General features: G+C 42.5%; 1 protein-coding gene across 3 annotated transcripts in view; it reads right to left on the bottom strand.

Moving 5' to 3' along the window:
• The window catches only part of PCOLCE2 (procollagen C-endopeptidase enhancer 2), a 189,499-nt gene that overhangs the window by 78,546 nt on the left and 88,233 nt on the right, over positions 1–22,720 (bottom strand). For all 3 annotated transcript variants that reach the window (XM_036444899.2, XM_045584119.1, XM_036444898.2), the window contains exon 3: positions 8,821–9,076. In XM_036444899.2, coding sequence (XP_036300792.1) covers positions 8,821–9,076 — 256 coding nt within the window. The remainder of the gene's footprint in view (positions 1–8,820; positions 9,077–22,720) is intronic.

Below are 22,720 nucleotides of genomic sequence, written 5' to 3'. Positions count from 1 at the left end.
TTCACACCTTTTAGAGTGGCAATTATCAATAAGACAAGTGTTAGAGAGGTTGTAGAAAAAAGGGAACTCTCATGCACTCCTGATGGGAATGTAGACTGGTACTACCACTAAGGAAAGCAGTCTGGTGATTCCTCAAAATATTAATAGAGCAACCATATAGCCTAGCAATCCCTCTCCTGGGTATACTGGTATAATGGAAAAACTCAAAATAATGTATTCACAAAGATATATGTGCCCCATCTTCATTGCAGCATAATTCAAATTAGCCAAGACATGGAGACAACACAAGTGTACTAAGATAGAGGAATGGATAAAGAAGATATGGTACATATATACAATGGAATACTATCCAGCCATAAGAAAGGATAAAATAGCACCATTACAACAACATGAATGGATCTTCAGAACATTATGCTAAGTGAAATAAGTCAGTCAGAAAAAGCTAAGAATCATATGATTCACTTCTATCTATCTATCTATCTACCCTGTTTCCCCGAAAATAAGACAGTGTCTTATATTAATTTTTGCTCCCAAAGATGCATTAGGTCTTATTTTCAGGGGATGTCTTATTTTTCCATGAAGAAGAATATGGTAAACATTTATTGTTAAATGAAAATAAAGGAAATTTATTACCTGTATATGGTACGGTAGTACGGTAGTTGTCAACACAAACCAGACAAACTGTGAATCCTACAGTATCAAGAATTTACTCATTTATTCAATGACAATCATGTCATCATCTTCTGGAACATCATCATAACAATCCAATTCCTGAATTTCCTGGGGAATTTCTTGTGACTACATTTCTTTCAGAATCAGTGGACCAAATCTCTCATATTTAGCAATAGCAGTCTTTATTTTTATTTATTTATTTATTTTCAGATTTTAAAAATATATTTTATTGATTTTTTTGCCCTCCTGCCTCCTATATATAACCTCCCTCCCCAAAGTTTTATGTCCATTGGTTGCACTTATATGCATGTATACAAGTCCTTCAGTTGATCTGTTATCTCCCCCAGATCTCCCTACCCTCCCCGCTGTAATTTGACAGTCTGCTTATTGCTTTACTGTCTCTATATCTATTTTTTGGTTCATCAGTTTATAATGTTCTTTATTATCCATAAATGAATGAGGTCATGTGGTGTTTCTCTTTCATTGATTGGCTTATTTCACTCAGCATGATGTTCTCTAGTTCTATCCAGGTTGCTGCAAATGATGAGAATTCTTTCTTTTTTATGGCATGATAGTATTCCATTGTGCAGATGTACCACAGTTTTTTGATCCAATCATCTGCTGATGGGCACCTACGCTGTTTCCAAATCCTAGCTATTGTAGATTGTGCTGCTATGAACTTAGGGGTGCATATATCCTTTCTGATTGGTGTTTCTAGTTTCTTGGGATATATTCCTAGGAGTGGGATTACTGGGTCAAATGGGAGTTCCATTTTCAGTTTTTGAGGAAATTCCACACTGTTTCCACAGTGGTTGCACCAGTCTGCATTCCCACCATCAGTGCACGAGGGTTCCTTTTTCTCCACAACCTCACCAACACTTGTTGTTTGTTGATTTGTTGAGGTTGGCCATTCTGACAGGTGTGAGATGGTACCACCTTGTTGTTTTGATTTGCATCTCTCAGATAATTTGTGACTTTGAGCATGTTTTCATGTGCCTTTTGGCCTTCCTTCTGTCTTTTTTTGAAAATATTCTGTTTAACTCCATTGCCCATTTTTTAATTGGATAATTGATCTTCCTTTTATTTAGTTGTATAAGCTGTTTGTAGATGTTGGAGATTAAACCTTTATCAGTGGTAACATTTGCAAATATGTTCTCCCACCCAGTGTGCTTTCTTGTTGTTTTGTTGATGGTTCCTTTTGCTGTAAAAAAGCTTTTTATTTTGATGTAGTCCCATATGTTTATTTTCTCGTTAGCTTCCATTGTCCTAGGGGCAGTATCAGTGAAGAAGTTCTTTTGGCACATGTCTGAGATTTTGCTGCCCGTGGATGCTTCTAGTATTTTTATGGTCTCCCATCTAATGTTTAAGTCCTGTATCCATTTTGAGTTTATTTTTGTGTATGGTGTAAGTTGGTGATCTAGTTTCATTCTTTTGCATGTATCTGTCCAATTTTCCCAACAACATTTATTGAAGAGACTGTCTTGACTCCATTCATGCCTCCTTTGTCAAATATTAATTGAGCATAGTGATTTGGGTTGATATCTGGGTTCTCGATTCTATTCCATTGATCTATATGTCTGTTCTTATGCCAGTATCAGGCTGTTTTGAGAACAGTGGCTTTGTAATAGAGTTTGAAGTTTGGTATTGAGATCCCTTCTACTTTACTCTTCTTTCTCAGGATTGCTATGGCTATTTGGTGTCTTTTATTGTTCCAAATGAACTTTTGGAGAGTTCTTTCTAGGTCAGTGAAATATGCCGTTGTTATTTTAATGGGGAGAGCACTGAACCTATAGATTGCTTTAGGAAGTATGGACATTTTGATGATGTTGATTCTATCAATCCATGAACATGGTATGTTCTTCCATCTGTTTACATCTTCCTCTATCTCTTTTTTCAGTGTCATGTAGTTTTCCGCAAATAGGTCCTTTACTTCCTTAGTTAAATTTATTCCTAGATATCTTAATTTTTTTGGTGCGATGGTGAATGGAATTGCTTTTTTAGTCTCTGTTTCTGTAATTTCACTGTTGGTGTATAGAAATGCCATAGATTTCTTGGCGTTAATTTTGTATCCTGCTTCATTGCCAGATTCATTTATTAAGTCAATTAGTTTTTTAATGGAGTCTTTTGGGTTTTTTATGTACAATATCATGTCGTCTGCAAATAAGGATAACTTTACTTCTTCTTTTCCAATTTGGATGCCTTTTATTTCCTCCCTTGTCTAATTGCAATGGCTAGTACTTCCAGTACTATGTCAAACAGGAGTGGCAATAGTGGGCATCCCTGTCTTGTTCCTGCTCTTAGAGGGAATGGTTTTAGTTTTTGCCCATTGAGTATGATGTTGGCTGTAGGTTTATCATAAATAGCTTTTATTATATTTAGGTATGATCCTTGTATTCCCACCTTGTTGAGATTTTTTATCAGGAAAGGGTGTTGTATTTTATCAAATGCTTTTTCTGCATCAATTGGTATGACTATATGATTTTTATGTTTCAATTTCTTTATGTGATGTATCACGTTTATTGATTTGCAGATATTGTACCATCCTTACATTCCTGGAATAAATCCTCCTTGTTCATGGTGTATGATCTTTGTGATGCTCTGCTGGAGCTGATTTGCCAGAATTTTGTTGAGGATTTTGGCATCTATGTTCATGAGGTATATTGGCCTGTAATTCTCTTTCATTGAGTTGTCGTTATCTGGTTTTGGTATTAGGGTGATGCTGCCTTCATAGAAGGAGTTTGGAAGTGTTCCTTCCTCTTGAATTTTTTGGAATAGTCTGAGGAGCATAGGTTTTAGTTCTTCCTTGAATGTTTTGTAAAACTCTCCTGTGAAGCCATCTGGCCCTGGGCTTTTGTTTGCTGGAAGCTTTTAGATGACTGTTTCAATTTCTTCCATAGTCACTGGTCTAGCAATAGCACTGTCTTTAAATGAGTACTTCTTGGCAAGGTAGCCTGCTCGCAGTGCATTTGCAATTCAACTGTCAGTGATTTTCTCCCATGAATTCTTCACCCAAGACACAACTTCTTGCAGTTTAGGTTTCACAAAGTTTCCACGCTGATTTCTCTCCATTCTATTTTCAATGTAGTCATTAATTTCCATGCGCAAATTGTCTTTGAATGGCTTGTTTATTGCAATATCAAGAGTCTGGAGATGGGCCGTCATTCCTGTGGGAATCATTATCTGATCTATTTTTCTTTTGTGAAGAAATGTCTTCATGTCTTTAGCGTGGAGAGTGCTGGCTGCATTCCAGACTAGCAGACTTCTTTGGCTCCCTCGCATAACAAGTGCCAGCATTAAATCGACCCACTTCCTTATAACTGCTTGTGTGGCCCAGGCTTTTTCAGTTTGAAGAATAAAAACACCCAAAGCACATTCAATGTTTTCCTTCTTGCCCTTAGAAATGATTAAAGGTGGGATTTTAGTGCCATCCAGATGAATTGCCAAAATATAGGAAATACGTGCACTTTCATAAGCAGTGGAGGGAATGTACACTAAGGAGGCACCCTGCTGTTCAATTGTTGTTTGAGATGATTGGCCCATAAACACTGCAGTTTCATCCATAGCAATCATGTTGGAAAGATTGTATTTAGAGAAGTCAGCATCATCAATAAAGGACTTGAATGCAAGTGCTCACTTAATAACTTGAATATCTTCCAACCTAAACAATTGGTCTTCTTAAAGGTAGTTACTTTGCTGAAGGAAATTATCCAGCCAGTGTTGTGATGTTTTGAAATCTTTGGGGGCTATGTCAAACTGTGGTGCCATTGCAAGGGCAAATACTTGAATCTGAGCCCTATTCACAACCAAAGCCTCTGCTCACCTGTTAACAACCCATTCACAGATCAGGTCTTCCAGCTCAGAAAATAATGGTTGCCGTCCTGATCCACACTTGTGCTTTTTAGCATTTCCCTTGTCCACTTGTTCAATGAGGTTACCATACTCTGCTTGCCATTTTCGGACCAATCGGATACTCAACATCTTCTCTTTGCAGAAAGCTGTAAGATTTTGACCCCAAGAGTCTTCCATGATTCCTTTCTTGTACTCCATGGAGTAGCTTTTTCTTTTTGCATTCATTTCTAGGGGTAAAAAAAAGGAGTTGGGTTATCAAGGGGGGGGACCACTTAAAATGACACAGGGGGGATCAGAAGGGGGAATCAAAATGGCACAGGAGAATCAGAGGGGGATTACCATTTTATCAATAGTAACCCCTTTTGATCCTCCTGTGTCATTTTAATTGCCCCCTCTGATCCTCCTGTGTCATTTTAAGTGATCCCCCTCCCCCCATCCCTGTGCCACTGAACACCTTCACCAGACATCCCCCCTACCCCTTTATCAGACATTTATCCCCTGGAGCCTGCCTGGGGACTGTCACTGGGCTTCCTGAGGCCTGGATCTGGGCTGGAGCAGGGTCTGCCACTGACTGAGAACCTTCAGTCATCATGAGGGTGGCCACGAACATCAGGTAGTGTCACCAGAGACAGACCAGCACTCACCACCTTTGCCGAGTCCCATCTGCTCTAATCCTCCTGTTCTTCTACACACATATGCGAAAGTCTCCTCCTCTCTCCCGCCCAGCGCTCATCGCTCACTCCGACCTCTGCTCCACCTCCACACAGCAGTGACATCAGGACTCCGTATAATGTCACTGGTTGCTAGACGCCAGTCGGGGGGGCCCTAGCGACCAGTTTATGGTAAATTAATTTTCATTCTAAGACAGAGCCTAGTGGGGCCTTATTTTTGGGGGGATGCCTTATATTTCACTCAGAAGGAAATCTGTAAGTAGGTCTTATTTTCGGAGGATGTTTTATTTTTGGGGAAACAAGGTATATATCATCTATCTATCCATCTCCTAAAGGCCCGGTGCACGAAATTCATGCATGGGTGGTGGGGGGTGTCTGTCAGCTCAGCCTGCACCCTCTCCAATCTGGAACATTCCTCTCACAATCCAGGACTGCTGGCTCCCAACTGCTTGCCTGCCTGTCTGCCTGATTGCCCCATATCCACTCCCCTGCCAGCCTGATTGATGCCTAACTGCTCTCCTGCCAGCCTGTTTGCCCCTAACTGCCCTTCCCTGAAGGCCTGGTTGCCCCCAACTTCCCTCCTCTGCCAGTTTTGTTACCCCAAACTGCCCTCCCCTGCAGGCTTGATTGTCCCCAACTGCCTTCCCTTGAAGGCCTGGTCCCTCCAAACTGCCCTCCCCTGCTGGCCATCTTGTGGTGGCCATCTTGTGTTAACCTGGGGACAGCCATCTTGTGTGTTGGAGTGATGGTCAATCTGCATTTACTTTTTTATTCGATAGGAGAGAGGCCTGGTGCACGAGTGGGGGCCAGCTGGTTTGCCCTAAAGGATGTCTTGGATCAGGGTAGGGATTCCTTTGAGGCATGGGGCAGCCTGGGTGAGGGGCCTGTGGTGGTTTGCAGGCTGGCCACGTCCCCTGGTGACCCAAGTGGAGGCCCTGGTATCTGGAGTTTATTTATCTTCTACAATTGAAAGTTTATAGCCTGGAGTGGAGCCAAGCCTTCTGCTTGCTCCATGGAGGCAGCCATTTCTGTTGGGATTTATTTATCTTCTATAATTGAAACTTTGTAGCCTTAAGCAGAGGCCTGGGCAGGCCAGAGTGTGCAGAAAGCTTGGCTTCCTCCATCGCCTGGGGGAACCCTAGCCTCCTGCTTTTTCCAGCTCCATGGCTGCTGCCATTTCTGTTTGAATTTATGTTTCTTCTATCATTGAAACTTTCTAGCCTTGAGTGGAAGCCTAGGTTGGCAAGGGCAGACAGAAAGCTTGGTTTCCTCCATTGCCGGGAAACCCACACCTCCCTCCTGCTCTCTGTGGCTGTAGCAATCTTGGTTGGGTTTATTTGCATATTTGCTCCTGATTGGTTGGTGGGCATGACAAGTAGGTGTAGCAAAGTGATAGTTAATTTGCATATTATTCTTTTATTAGATAGGAGGACTATAGGCCTAGTGCATGAAAATTCAGGCATTGGAGGGGGATCCCTCAGCCTGGCCTGCCCCTTCTCACAGTCTAGGAGCCCTCGGGCAGGAGGAGACTTGGTGATCAGGAGAAGGTGATGCCCCCTCATACCTCTGCTGCTACCACTGCTGGCCATGCAAGCCTCAACCTGGCCCTGGTTATCTGTACCTGGGATGGCCCTGGACAGCTGGGAAGCCACCATCTGAGGCTTGCCTGCATCTTAGAACAGCCCTGGGTGGTGGGGCAGCCCCCTTTTGAGGCTTGCCTCCACTTTGGGCTGGACCTGGGTAGCTGGGCAGCTGCAACCTGAGGTTTTCCTGTGCTCTGCATCAGTCCTGGGTGGCTGGGGTGCTGAGGAGACTAGGGTACTCTGGAGGCAGGCATGTGGAGCAGCAAGACACACCTAGGGATGGGCCTAGCTGTGCTGCCCACCTACTGCCTCAGTGGGGCTGAGGGGACTAGGAGCTACCATCTTGTGGCTGTGGGCACCACCATCTTTGAGAGCGTCGCAGACAATTAGCATGTCCCCTCCTTATTGTCTGTGAGTGCCGCCATACTTTTTAAATTTCTTTATTGATTACGTTATTATATATGTGTCCTTATCACCCCAACCCCCCTACTCATGCCCTCACCCCCTTGTTGTCTGTGTCCATTGGTTAGGTCTATATGCATACATATGCGTCTTTCGGTTGATCTCTCACCCTTACTCCCTCTCTCACATACGTTCCTTCTGAGGTTTGACAGTCTGATTGATATTTCTCTGTTTCTGGATCTGTTTTTATTCATCTGTTTATGTTGTTTATTATTTTCCATAAATAAGTGTTATCATATATTTATCTTTCTCTGACTAGCTTATTTCAATTAGCATAATGCTCTCCAGTTCCATCCATGCTGTTGCAAATGGTAAGAAATCCTTCTTTTTTTACTTTGAGGGTAAATCACATATTCCCTCCTTATTAGCTGTGGGAACCACAATCTTTATTAGATAGAATATAAAAGACAAGTTACTGGAACGACCAGAACAACCTGTCACTATGATGTGCTCGATGGCTGGCCAACCACTGTGACTGGCCAACTGGCTCAATGGGGGCAGGGTCAACTAGCCTGGCCCCCTATTGGCTACTCCTACCCTAATCAGAACAGGCCAGTCAGACCTCACCCATGCACAAATTCATGCACTGGGCCTCTAGTATAGGATATAAAACTGAAACTCATGGACACAAACAGCAGTGTAGTAGTTGCCAGAGGAAAGGTGGTGGGTGGTGGAGGGTGAAGAGGGTTTAATATATGGTGATGGGAAATTATTTGACTTTGGGTGGTGGGCACACAGTGCAATATATCGATCATTTATCATAGAAATCTACACCTGAAACTTATATGACTCTATTATCCCATTAAAAACAAAACAAAACAAAAACGATTACAGAGTCCCCTTAGACCAGTGGTCGGAAAACTGTAGCTCGCGAACCACATGCAGCTATTTGGCCCCCTGAGTTTTTAGCAAAGGCCAGCTTACGAGTACCCTAATTAAGTTAATAACAAGGTACCTATATATATAGTTTAAGTTTAAAAAATTTGGCTCTCAAAAGAAATTTCAATCATTGTACTCTTGATATTGGCTCTGTTGACTGAGTTTGCCAACCACTTCCTTAGGCAAAAAGATGCAAATATAACAGATCTTACCCTCTGCATTTATCTTCCAAGGGTAGAGGTTTCTGTTTTCAAGAGTTCACATGTACTGATGTGAAAATAGCCCAACATATCATGTTAAATGAAAAGAGAAAATTGTGATACAATATGAATGCATGATCACACACTTTTAAAAAGTTATTGCAAATGTATAGAAATGAAGAACTACCAGCCATGGCTATTTCTAAAAGGGACTACATCTGGTGAAGGGGTATGTTTCTATAGCTATAAGTGTATGCAAACTTCACATTTTTAATCCATGAATATCTATATTTGATTTTAAAAAGAATATATATGGGCTTTAAAAAAAGAAAAGAAAGAACTGATTATTTATGGTCTCTGGGTGGCATTTATTTAACTCTCTGTTTAGGAAGAAATTCTCTTAACTTTAAATTAAAGGAGTAAATACATACAAAGTGTCGAAGACAGTATTCAATAACTATGAGTACCCATACTGCTGTTATTCCCATGATATAAAAGCAATACCTCTTTCATTTGGTTCAGCAGCAGAGAACATGGCCATGAAACCATTCCCAGCAGTGTTGGCGTCGGAAATCATCTGCACCATCATCTTGTTGCCACTGGACACAAGGGCTCCAGGCCGAAACGTGCCACAGAAGCGCCCAATACGCTGGCCATTGCCGTGGCCATTGTACACATCCACAAAGTCATAGCGGCACAGGTTGTCACTCTCAAGGTCTAAGAATCGGAAATTGAGAACTACTACTTTTCCCTTGGGAACCTGCCAAGAGAAAGGCCAATTGGAAAACTGTCGTGAAAACAAAGTCTGAGGCTTTCACATTTGGCCGATTACTAGTGAACAGATAAACATAAAATCTAAAATGATGCTTTTTCTTCCCTCAAACCTGAACTAAGCCAGAAAAGGTACTCCAAAAAAATATAAATACTTATCGACTTTGACAAATTGCATAATTCTCTAGGACAGTGGTCAGCAAACTGTGGCTCAGAAGCCACATGAAACTCTTTGGCCCCTTGAGTTTTTAGCAAAGGCCAGTTTAGGAGTACCCTAATTAATAACAATGTACCTACTTATATAGTTAAATTTTAAAAATTTGACTCTCAAAAGAAGTTTTAATCATTGTACTGTTGATATTTGGCTCTGTTGACTAATGAGTTTGCTGACCACTGCTCTAGGGTACACAATGTTATTCCTAGAGAATTATCTCAACAAAGCTTCAAAATATTAGACTGGTCTTATTAATTGATACCGTTAATCAAACATTTCCATATTCAAAAACACCAAGGCACCCAGCAATACTATTTGTCAAGGAAACATTTTGAAATGTCATTTCTCACAAATAATAAAATGGAACATCTCAATATATAGAATATTTCTAACAATTTAAAACCAAATGAATTATCTGACAATTGTGTAACTAATCTTGCCTAACAAACATATAAATTAACCGTACGTCACCAGCCAATCAGGAGTGATATGCAAATTAACCCAACAAAGATGGCAGTTAATTTGCATACAAAGGCACCAAGTGCCGGGGAGGGTGAGATGCTTGTGTTGGTCGTCACCATGGCCTTCTGCCCCATTTCCAATCTCTCAGGGCCTCTGGGCAATGTAGGAAGGTGGAGCTGAAGCCAAAAGAGGTGGCTCCCTGAGCAGAAAGAGGCTGCTTCAGGGCCTGAGAGGAAAGGGGCTGGGCCGGAGTGGAAAAGCAGAGCAGGTCGCCAAGGAAAGGAAACCCCATTCTAACATGAATCTTCATGCATCAGGCTTCTAGTTTATAGATAATACTTTGGGTCCTGAAAAATCCAGATCAACTATGTATACTAATTACATTAACTTAGTAATAGCTGATTGTTCTCTTTTCAAAGTCACCAAGTTTTGGCTTGTTTTCTAGTTGCAAACTTTATATGCCAGGTAGCTTTGAAGCATGATGCACTGATGAAAAAGATGAGTTTTCACTTCCTCCTAAAACTTTCTTTACCATAATTTCCCCCTTATAATTCTTATGATGCTTCCCTCCTTTCCTGAATAGGCAGGAAAAAATGACTGTAAAATATTTTGGCATAATTCTTACAAAAGCTTCATTTCTTCCCCAGTACATATCTTTCAATTTCTTCATTAAAGTAGTTTAGTAATAAAGTCTCAGTCAGATTTACTTCATCCTTTCAACTGGGTGAGGTTCCCACTGCATAACATGAAAATTTCATTTTGTAAAAACTTACAGATAACAAAAGTCAAGTGATTATAAAAACAACCAAACATAATGCACAAGCACATGGTTAGTTCACATTCATTTTAGTTAACTAACACAGACTCAAGATGCTTTAGGGACATAACATGGCTTTCCCTGTTGATGAGTTCAGTGCCATGATTTTTATTTTTTTATGATAAGAGGAAGTGTATCAGTGCTGTTTGCCTTTTGTGTCAATCATATACTCATCTTAATGTAGAAACAGTAATGGAGTAGTCACAAGAAGGGAAATATTTTGGCCTTAACTTGGTTACATTCCAGTTATTAGAAGCTTATCTTTTATTCTTTCAATTTTATTTTGTATTGGTTTTAGGTGTATAGCATAGTGGTTAGACAATCATATACTTTACATACTAGTGTTCCCTTGATATTTCCGGCACCCCAACTGACCCAATACGTAGTGATCACAATATTTTTGACCATATGCTGTACTTAACTTCCCTATGACTATTCTGTAACTACCAATCTGTACTTCTTAATCCCATCACCTCTTTTACCTGGTCTCTCAATACCCCTTCCCTCTGTTTTCTTTCTGTGTCTATGAGTCTGTTTGTTTATTATTTTCTTTAGATTCCACGGATCATATGGTATCTGTCTTTCACTGACTGACTTATTTCACTGAGCATAATACACTCTAGGTTAGGGGTGTCGAACTCAATCAGAGAAGGGGCCAAAATCTAAAATCCAGCCTAAATCGTGGGCCGAATGGTTTACTGAACAGTCATAAACTGTCATTGTGATGGAAACACAGCAGAGTGCAGTGATGACAGCATGGTGCGGGCCACATTGCAAGGCCTGGCGGAACGGATTTGGCCCGCGGGCCTTGTGTTTGACACATGTGCTCTAGGTTCATCCATGCAGTCACAAATGGTAAGATTTCATTCCTTTTTATGGCCAAGTAATATTCCATTGTACATATTGAGGAGTGGAAAATTACTGACCTTGCCTGGAGGGTAGAAAGTTACTACTCCCTCCCCCTCCTGGACCTGAAGACCAAGTCAACAGTCTGGGTTAGTCAAGGCTAAAAGAACAGAAGGGAGATTAGGCCATCTGGCCGATGCATGCAACCACAAGGTTAAGCGATATAAAAACGACCTCCACCCCCTTATTTGAAATGTGCATAAAAAGCTGGATTTGTAACTGCTTGCTGCTGTTTGTTGCCTGCTCCATCCTGGCGGCAGCAGCCCAGATTCGAATCTGTAATAAAATTTATTTGACTCCGCAATTGGCTAGTTGGAATTGTTTCCCGGGTAGGGGTCTTTGCCTCTTGGGTGGTCTCTTCTCCATTCAACATTTGGGGGCTCGTCCGGGATTAGAGACCCCCAGACGGGCAGACACCCCATTCTCGTCGTTCGGACTACTTGAACGGCGCCGGTAAGTAGAGGCCTCATTTGTTCCTTGTGTTTCTTGTTCTTGGTTGCTCGAGAGCGCTTGGGATCTGAGAACAGTGGGACGCTGCCAGAAGTTCTCAGATCTGGCCGGAGTGGGGGACGCCCCACCTTCGGTCTTGGTTTCTTGATGTTCGAGTGGGTGGAAGTGTGAAAGAGATGCTGTGGTATGTCTGGTTTTGTGTGTGTGTGTTTCTAGGAATATTACTTGTCGTCCTTGTTTTGGACTTATTTGTTGCCTAACTGTTTATAGATTGGGAAGAAAGAGAGAAATGGGGCAAGGAAACTCGAAGGAGAGTCACCTAGGTCCCCTTGAATGTATGATTAAAAATTTTTTCTGACTTCAGAAAACAGGGTGAAGGCTATGGTGTTTCTGTAGATGCCTACACTCTCCGGAGACTCTGTAAGTTGGAGTGGCCGAGATTTGAGGTTGATTGGCCTTCAACAGGGACCCTAGAAATGGGGCCCTGTACGGGAGTCTGGCGGATAGTCTATGGAAGCCCCGGGCATCCGAACCAAATTCCCTACATTGATATTTGGATTGATGTTCTTTTTGATAACCCCAAATGGCTGAAGGAGTGTGGTTGTCTCCCTGACAAAGGAAAATTGGGAAAGAAACTTTTAATTTGTTTAAAGCTGAGTGCTCTGATGGCTAGCAAACCACCCCGAATGGCCACTGGGATTCCTTTTTCCCAGGGGTACTTTGCTTTCTATCAGAGGGGTATCAGCCCACCTAACAATATTTATGTCTATGTTTATTGATTTGAAGGTATGAAATTGTAACAATTGTGGTACAAAAAAATTAAAAGCAGAGACCAAATTCTAAAGTTAACTATTTACAAGAAGGAAGCTTGAGCTGGCAAAGTCACCAAGTCTGCCCAGCAAGCTCAAAAACTAAATGAATCTTATTTCAGACACCTGCCTCCACCCAGTCTTCATTAGTGGTGGAGGAACGGTCTCAGAACTGTTTGTTTCAATTAGGCATTTAAGTTTAATGTAATTAATGATTATAGTACATTGTAAAATCTTTAAAGGAAAAGGAAAATATTTTGTGGGCCTCTTGGTCCTTGTATGTGTGTCAACTCAAGTTATAATTTTAAAATCAGTAAGAGCCTGTCAGAAAGTTCAGGGAGTGTGATTGCAGTGGAGGGGTCACCGGTTCCCCCAAGGCACCTTCGCTAGCAACAGGCAAGCGGCGGACTGCCAGATGAAAAAGCCCTGGTGGAAGTACCTCCTTCGACACCTGGGACCCCTCGGACCCGTGTGCTCCCTGCCTCAGCCCACCTGGTGTCTATTCCCTCCAGGGGTTATTTTGAATAGCTGGAGGCAGCAGATAATTCCCCACCAGCTTTTGAAATTCCCCACCATGAGGCAGAAACTACCAGTCAGGGGTCCTCAAACTTTTTAAAGTGGGGGCCAGATCACAGTCCCTCAGAGAGCTGGAGGGCCGGACTATATGAATTACTAATTCCTACTGTAACACCTCGGCTACGCTCACTGCCCCCCCCCCCAAAAAAAAAAAAAAAAACCTGGCGGGCCGGATCAGACTCCTCTGCGGGCTGCATGTGGCCTGCGGGCCCGTAGTTTGAAGACGCCTGAATGATACTGGTAACAAGTTTACAGGAATGGCTGGGAGTCTTCAGCTAAAGAATGTGTTCATTTGCATTTGAATGCTACTCCAGTGATCTACAGGGAGTGGCAGGTAATTCCATGGTGAAGATGCCCCGATGGCCTTGCTTACAATGTTTAGTCTTTGTCATTGGTATCAGCTAAGCAGGGTCATATAGCTACTTAAGTATGAATTATAATTGAGAAATGTAATGTTATTAATCTGAAGAAAAAAAATGCAAAAAATATATTTTACTTGCCAGCTTTAAAAGTTCAAAGTATAAATTAAATTAGGAAAATTAATTGCAGTAACTAAATGCCTAGAATATGGCAGGCTAAACTGTATTACATGTGTTAAGAATAAGCAGTAATGACCAAAGATCTCAAGGAAATGGTGCTTGAGCCTTATCCAGGTTGTTTCATACAGACCTAAGTAAATTTGCTGGAAATTTATAGTGTGCCTATTATGAAGAAGTAAGCCAAGTCATATATTTTTCTCTTAATGTAGAAAAAGTGATAGCCATATTAATTTGTTTTGTTTTGCTTTTCTCATATGCCATTGTTATCATTTCTAATTGCATTATAAGCTTGAATTTGGGCTTGTACCTGCATCTTGTATTTTGTTTAAACTTTGGGAATCATTTTTGGTTTCAGTCATATGTGTCTACTTTATAGATTTAAGTAGACTTCATCACAAAGGTTTATAATTTATTTAGAATTGTGTTAAAAAAGTTTAAAACATGGTTTAACCCCCTGTGACTGCTTGGACACTTTTCACCGTGTTCTATTAGGGGACTTAAAGGCACAGTTAAAATACTCCTGTTCCCCTTTTCAGTCTTATCAGAATCTGAGATCTTTATCTGTAGGAAGAATGTGGCAGCTTAAATTTCAAGGGCTGGAGGCCTGGGAACAGAGTGCTGGATCTGCTCACTCTTCCCTCTGTCTTTTCTAAATATTTTAAAATAATGGAAGATTTGAGGTATGGTTATAGATTTTTGAAGGACATAAAAAGAAGGTTTAAAAGCTAATGTAAAATAGTGAAAGTTTTTATGAAAGTTGTGCATGTGATGAGAAGGAGAAACTGGGAGAGAGGGAAAGAACGAAACAGAGACTTAAGAAAGAGTCTCTGGGAGTCTGAGAGGGAAGGATTTAGACAGAAGCAGAAACAAAGATTGGAAGAGAAAGTGATATGGGTGTATAAGTGTAAATGTGTATGTGAAAAAGGGAGAAAGACATGAGCAAGAGACAGGAAAGGACAGAGATTAAAGAGGGAGAGAGACAGAAGGTGAGGCCAGAAGAGACAGAGACAATCTGAAAGAAAGGGAGACTTAGATTCCAAGGGTTTTTAACCTCGAGGAAGAAGACTGACGGGACCAGGGCTCCTTTCAATTAAGCTCCCAAGGGTAACCTTACAAGTGAGAGGCAAAGCTATTAATTTCCTGGTGAGCACTGGGCAGTTTATTCAGTCTTGACAGAGCCGATGGGACCTCTAGGAAGATATCAGTCCAGGGAGCCACCAGACAAACTGACTGTTTTTCTTGGACATCAAGAAGGACTGTAGACCTAAGAAGGAACACGTATTGGAGGAACGCAGCCGCTGAACTGGACTGAAGTAGAACAACGAGCCTTTGAGGAGCTAAAGAAGGCTCTCATCTCAGCACCTGCCCTAGCCTTGCCAGATGTCACCTCTACATGAGTGAGGTAAGGAGCATTGCCAAAGGCTTTCTCACTCAGACTTTAGGTCCCTGGAAGAGACCTGTTGCCTATCTGTCTAAGAGGCTGGACCCTGTGGCAGCTAGTGTGCTTCTGGGCAGTGGCCACCAAGGCATTGCTGGTGAAGGAGACAGATAAGCAGGCTCTGGGCCAGGAGCTAGCCCTGACAACACCCCATGCCGTTGAGACCCTCCTTCGGGTACTCCAGAGAGATGGATGTCAAACATCAGAATCACCCAGTGCCAAGCTCTTCTCCTGGACCAGCCATGCGTCTGGTTCCATAAGACACTGGCCATCAACCCTGCCAGCCTGCTTCCAGATGATCCAGAGGAGCCCATTCATGATGGCATAGGGGTGTCGAACTCAATCAGAGAAGGGGCCAAAATCTAAAATCCAGCCTAAATCGCGGGCCAAATGGTTTACTGAACAGTCATAAACTGTCATTGTGATGGAAACGCAGCGGAGTGCAGTGATGACAGCGTGGTGCGGGCCACACTGCAAGGCCTGGTGGGACGGATTTGGCCCGCGGGCCTTGTGTTTGACACATGTGGCATAGAGGTAACAGATGCAGTACTGACAGATGTCCTGCCGTCATCACCAGCATTAAGGTATAGACACCTTCTCAGATTAGGTTGAAGCATAGGATAGAAACTGCCTCTGTAGTAGTCAAGAAATTACTCCAGGAGATTATACCTAGATTCGAGCTGCCAATAGTCATAGGATCAGATAACAGCCCAGCCTTTGTAACAAGGTATCTCAGAGTATAGCTCAAGCCTTAGGACAGGCCTGAGTGGAACTCTAAAAAGTTTAATTAAGTTTTTCCTGGAAACCGGTAAAATTGGACCAACCCCCTGCCCTTCGCCCTATTATGGGCCAGGTGTATCTCCTACTGGGATGGGTCCCCCCCATTTTTCTTGAGATCATGTATGGTAGACCTCCTCTCCTTCCTTCCCAGGGACAGGAAGAAACTGAAAGCTAGAATTCATAACCATTCCCTTGCTCAAGTCCTTACAGGTGCTGCAATTTATCCAGAGAGCCACCCATAAGCTTGTTTCAGATACACTGCCAGTGCCCCCCGTGGACCCTGTACACCCCTTCCAGCCTGGAGACTCTGTGTGGGTAAAGAAGTTCACTGTCCAAGGACTCACCCCAACCTGAAAGGGGACGCTACACTGTTGTCCTGAGCACGCCCACAGCTGTTGAAGTAGACAGCACCCAAACCTGGCTATACCACTCCCAGCTCCTGCACAGAAAACAACCTGGATCCTGGCAACCAGCGGCCTCACCCGCGAGATCCCTAGCCTGGCCTAGGAGGAGACTTGATGCCTGCAGGAGGGGAACTGTACTTCAGTGAGGACAGTACTAATGGGAACTGTGGTACTGGAGGTTTTGGTAACTGTAAGAACATTTTTGCTAGCCAGTGAGAAAGTCCGGGGCTAAGTAAAGCTACATGTGCAAGGGAATGAGAGAGTAGAAAGAGAAGAACAACAGGGGTGGTTTGAAGGGCTATTTAATTGGTCACCTTGGCTGAGGACCCTGATATCCGCCCTGGCAGGACCTGTTCTTCTACTCCTTCTAGGCTTAACATGTGGGCCAATCATTATTAACCGCCTCATGGCTTTTGTAAAGGATCGTGTCCAAGCCATTAAGTTCCTTGCCTTAGCATCCCAGTATAGAATTTCCCTAACTGATGAAACCCAGATATAAGCATCGCTAACCGCAGACTTCTCGCTTGTGGAACAGTGCTTGCTTGCTTGCTTGCTTGCTTGCAAACAAAGGAGGCCAAGGATTTGACCTCAGAAAAGGAACTAAAAGCAGTGGGGAATGAGGAGTGGAAAATTACTGACCTTGCCTGGAGGGTAGAAAGTTACTTCTCCCTCCCCCTCCTGGACCTGAAGGCCAAGTCAACAGTCTGGGTTAGTCAAGGCTAAAAGAACAGAAGGGAGATTAGGCCATCTGGCCGATGCATGCAACCACAAGGTTAAGCGATATAGAAATGACCTCCACCCCCTTATTTGAAATGTGCATAAAAAGCTGGATTTGTAACTGCTTGCTGCTGTTTGTTGCCTGCTCCATCCTGGCGGCGGCAGCCCAGATTCGAATCTGTAATAAAATTTGTTATTTGACTCCGCAATTGGCTAGTTGGAGTTGTTTCCCGGGTAGGGGTCTCTGCCTCTTGGGTGGTCTCTTCTCCATTCAACACATATGTACCATAGCTTTTCATCCTTATCTATTGGTGGATACTTAGGCTGCTTCCAAATATTGCCTGTTGTAAATAACACTGCTATGAATATAAGGGTGGCATATATCCTCTAAAATTAGTTTTTCTCCAATAAATCCCCAGAAGTAAAATCTCCAGGTCATAAGGCAGATCCATTTTTAATTATTTGAGGAAACTGCTCGAGTTTATGTTAATGGTGTGAATACCAGAATTTGCAAAACCACAGTCTAAGAAACTGATAAGAGAAAATGCAATATAATTTGTAAACATTCTCACTGAGATATGTTATAAAACTACCTTGATTTTTATTTTGTTTTGTTACAATCTCTATTTTATCCCATGATTAGGAAATTATGAAAAATGTGATACCATCTGTAATCTTAAAATAAGCAAGTTCTCTATAACTCACTGAAAAATTTCCAGCCAAAGAAAACATTCTGAGCTGAATTAACTTAATCTGGATTGCCTTTACATGGATAATGACTATTGATATGAATGTATTGATAATTTTACAGACTTTTCACCCAGAGGTAAGTGTTTATTAAAAGGTATGAGGCTGAGCTCTAGCCAGTGGTTAGAGCATTGGTCCAAACATCTCGGGTTCGCCAAAACCGGTTTGGCTCAGTCTGTGGACTGAAAGGTGCCAGGTTCGATGCCAGTCAGAGGCATGTACATTGGTTGCAGGCACATCCCCGGTGGGGGGTGTGCAGGAGGCAGCTGGTCGATATTTCTCTCTCATTGACGTTTCTAGCTCTCTATCTCTCTCCCTTTCTCTCTGTAAAAAAAAAAAATCAATAAAATATATATTTTTTTAAAAAAGCATCTCGGGTTCAATTCCCAGTCAAAGGCATGTACCTGGGTTGCAAGTTCGATCAACACCTGGTGGGGCACGTGTGGGAGGCAACCAATCAAGGTTTTTCTCCCTCCCTCCCTTCCATTACCTTTCAAAATCAATGGAAAAAATATCCTCAGTTGATGATAACAAATAAGATAAATAAATTAAATTAAATTAAATTAAATTAAATTAAATTAAATAAATAGGTATGAGGCCTAAGAATAGAGCTTTGGAGCACTCCAGTAGCATTAGGCCTTCAAGATGAAGTCAAACCACAACAGAAACTGAGTTAGTAAGTGGAAGGCAACCAGAAGGGTGGTGCCTACAAGCAAAGTGAAGATAATGTCCAGGAGGAAAGACTGGCCAGTTGAATCAAGAGGAAGGTAAGGATTGAGAATGATAGCTGGGGTTAGCAACCAGAGGTCAACAGTTATTCGGGCAAAGTTGTTTTTGTGAAGCAGTAAGTGAAAGGGTTAAAGAGAATAAAATGGGGCAGAGGATAACTTATTGTGCTTAGCAGATATCTTGCAGAAAGCTTGCAACCTTGAGCACAGCATAGCTCAGATAATCAGAAGTCACCTGGCATGGGAGGAACTAAGGGTGGACCAAACTTGCAGCCAGCAAAAATGAATAAAAACCTGTCTCTCCCTATTCTCTTCGCTGATGCCTTTCTCGGTCTCAGCCCACCTGTACCCAGGTGCCTGGAATAAAATATTTTTTGATTCATTATGGCCTCATAGATGCATGACCCAAACCCACTCCAAACCTTTCATTTGATGCTGAAACTCGAGAAGGTCTAGTGAGGGGTCCAGTAAGAGCCATCACAGGGTTACAGCAACCGGCACTTGGCACTCAAAGAGTCTGTGATCATCCGGCTCCTGAGCTTCCCTCCAGCCAGGCTCCTACACAGCTGAATTGCTGCTGAACACTTACTTGGAGCCCCCTAGCCTTCCTCAGAACTGGTCTGGGTTGTGCCTGTGACTGGATAGTGGATCTCTCCTTGCCTTGCCTCCTCCTGCATCAACACCAGGCATATATTCATATATTGGTGGCTTTAGTCTGTTCTCCGTCTGGACTGTCCTGTCATTTGGGGTTTGGAGCCAGGCTCCAGGATGATACTTTCAGCTGGCCCCACGGAAATCCAGTGGTAGTGGGGACAAGTCCTCAGGGGGAACCAGGTTCCCTCACCCACTTTCCTGATAGGGACACCAGTCACAGAGGGAGGGCTCCATTTGTTTCTTATGAATGTTGGAAGACGGCGATGCATTTTTCAGCCTTAACTTCATGGAAAGCAACCTTAAGCCACTGCCAGTCACCATGGGGAATTCGCAGTCGACCATTCCCCATACCACACCCCTGGGCTGTCTACTTAAAAAACCTTCAGACCCTAGAATTCCTGCAGGACTTCTGCCTCAGTAAAACGGCACTTTCAATTTCCAAATGGTAACTAACCTTGACAATTACTGACGCAGGCAGGGGAAGTGGTCTGAGATCCTGTATATCCAGGGTTTCTTACACTCAAGGACAAATCCTTCTCTCTGTAACAGCTGTTCTCCCTCACAGATTTTTTTTCCTCATTCATTCTAAGTACCCAGAGAATCTCAAATCTCCCTCCTCCTTCGCCACTTTTGATCTCATTGATCATCCCCTGGTTCCTCAGTCTATGGCTTCTCCATTTCAGCAGCCTGAGAGCCCACCACTTTACCGAGCAGATCCCACTGTCACCACCCTGTCTCACATCTGCTCCAGAGCAGTTTTTGGCTCTCCTCTTTTCACTACACTGGCACTAGCCTTAAAGTGCCGCCCTTCGGGAGATTGCTGGCACCAAATCTGGCTTCATGCCCAGGGATACAGATATTCTCCGCTGGCAGGCCACTTGCCACGCGTGCCCCTCCCTGCCCCCGCAAGACAGAGCAGATTCTGTCCCTAATGGGACCCACAATGGAACTATCAGGAAGGGCAGGCAGGTCACAGGTCTCAAGACCACATTGTTCTCTGCCTAGAAGGACTGAGAACTACAGCCCACAAGGCAGTTAATTATAATATATATTATAGTTAATTATAATATATAGTTCATTATTATATATAGTTAATTATATATATATATATATATATATATATATATATATATATATATGTGTGTGTGTGTGTGTGTGTGTGTGTGTGTGTCACCCAGGAAAAAAATGAAAATCCGGCAGTTTTCCTCTCTCGCTTTATACAGGCCATGAGAAAATATACCAATTATTCATACAAACATAGAGGGGACAACCCCTCCCCCCATGAGACCTTTTAAATATGACCTTTAAGACTTTAATAATAGAGACAAGAAGACCCAAATCCAAAAAACAAGAGAGGAGATCAGGCCAAGGCTGAAGCCCAGATGAAGGCCTTTCAGTACTTAGCCACCACTCTCATGAACCCCAAAGTGCCCGTTCTCCAACCAAGAGTAAGTCAGGGGCTAAGCCTCCTCCAGGCCCATACCTCAAGTGCAACAAGAGGGAACACTGGACCAAGTCCTGCCCAAACCCATGACTCCCACCCGGGTCCTGCCCAAGGTGCAGGAGGAAAGGCCACCGGAAATAAGACTGTAGTATGGCCCTTCCAGGTTGGACCTTAGCAAGGCTGCCCTCTGGATCTGGTTAGGAACTCCCAGACCTTCTGGGACTGACCACCAAAGACTGAAGCTGCCCAGACCACAAGAAGGCATTACATCACCAGGACAGAGCCTCGGGCAACAATTATGTTGGTAGGTAAACCAATCTCTTTTTAATTAGCCACTGCCCTCTGGGGCCACTGCCCTCTCCGAATTTGCTGGGACCCTTGTCCCCTCCTCAGTCTCTATTATGGGGGTTGACAAGTTATTCTCACAGCCATTAGTCACCTCACCTCTACACTGCCTCTTACTAAGTAACTCCTTATCCATTCTTCTTGCCCAACCAAAATGGTACAGACATCTCCTCATAAAGCCCAGCTGTCCCAAACAACATTCACAATACTTCAGTTTTACTCTCACCCCCACAAAGCCATGCCATTCCTTAGACCAGTGTTTCCCAAAGTGTGGTACCCGTACCCCCAGGAGTACGGGAAGAGTTTGGTGGGGATATGCACTGCACCGTGCTTAGCTGCGCCTAATTCTACATTCTCATGAGTACGAGGGGTACTCAGCGTTACGAAAATTATAGAAGGGGTACACATATGTCAAAAGTTTGGGAAACACTGCAGACTATAAATGCCTTATCTCCTCCATCACTGTCCCCTCCTCTAAACAAGAAATACTCTCCTTTCTTGGGCTTGTAGGTACTCTCACCTCTGAGTTCCAAATTTGTTTTCTTACAAAGCTCCTCTATAACATAACATGGCAAAGGGACTCCTCACTGAACCTTTAGATCCTAAGGCTAGCATTCTCACCACTTTAATGCTCTGAAAACTTCTCTGACCTCAGCGCCTTCTCTCACACACACCTCTTCCCAAAGATAACTTTCATTACTGCAAAACTACAAACATTTATGTAACAGTTGGCTATTATTAGAAGCTGAACTCATTATCACCCAAACCTTAGCATATTATCTCTAAGGAAAAATGTGACAGTTTTAAATCCAAGAGGCTAGAGGCCTGGGAACAGACTGTTAGGCCTGCTCCCTCCTCCCCACCTTTTCTCCAGACTCATATGCCTATACATAATTTTCCAAAGTCTTTGGCAAGTAAAAGCTTTAAAACATTACTATATTAAATAATAAACATCTAAATATTTCAACAAGTTTTAAGTTCATCTACTTTTAGCTTTTATTACAGAAAAATCTATAAAGTAAATTTAAAACTGATAATATAACATCCTATGCTTTGTTAAAGATATATTTCTTAAAAGTGAGAATGTTCAACAAATGGTTTTAATAATAAAAGACATAAAGCATGGACATGCATTTTTAAAGGTAAAAGAAAGTGAATTAAAGTTGTAAAAATTTTTATAAAAGTCATAAGAAGGTTCATGAAAGTTACAGAAAATTTATGGGAAGAACACAGGCCAGTAAGACAGAATAAGCAGAATAGGGAAACTGAGATAGTAAAACAGCAGTCCACAGCCATCTAGTAAATCCTGTCTTTCTAAACCAAGGACAAATTAAACTAAGAGAATAAACCTCATTTTGATATTTTAGACTATGACCCTCCAAATCAATGTCTCTTTCCTTCCACTAGACCATTTGTCATAACTCTTATTATTCTAGCTTTTACCCCACTAATACTAAAATGCATAAAACAGTTTGTCTCCACCAGGATACAAGCCCCGCTTGTACTCAGATAATACCACCACTAGATACCATCACAACCTCCTTTTGTGCCCAGGCTTCATCATCCCTGACCCCCAGAGCAAGGACAACAGGCCAGATACAGA

This window comes from Pipistrellus kuhlii, unplaced genomic scaffold (genome assembly GCF_014108245.1).
Source record: "Pipistrellus kuhlii isolate mPipKuh1 unplaced genomic scaffold, mPipKuh1.p scaffold_m20_p_2, whole genome shotgun sequence".
Taxonomy (NCBI): Eukaryota; Metazoa; Chordata; class Mammalia; order Chiroptera; family Vespertilionidae; genus Pipistrellus; species Pipistrellus kuhlii.
The sequence above is the reverse complement of the archived record's forward strand: the minus strand, read 5'-3'. Positions and strand labels throughout refer to the sequence as shown.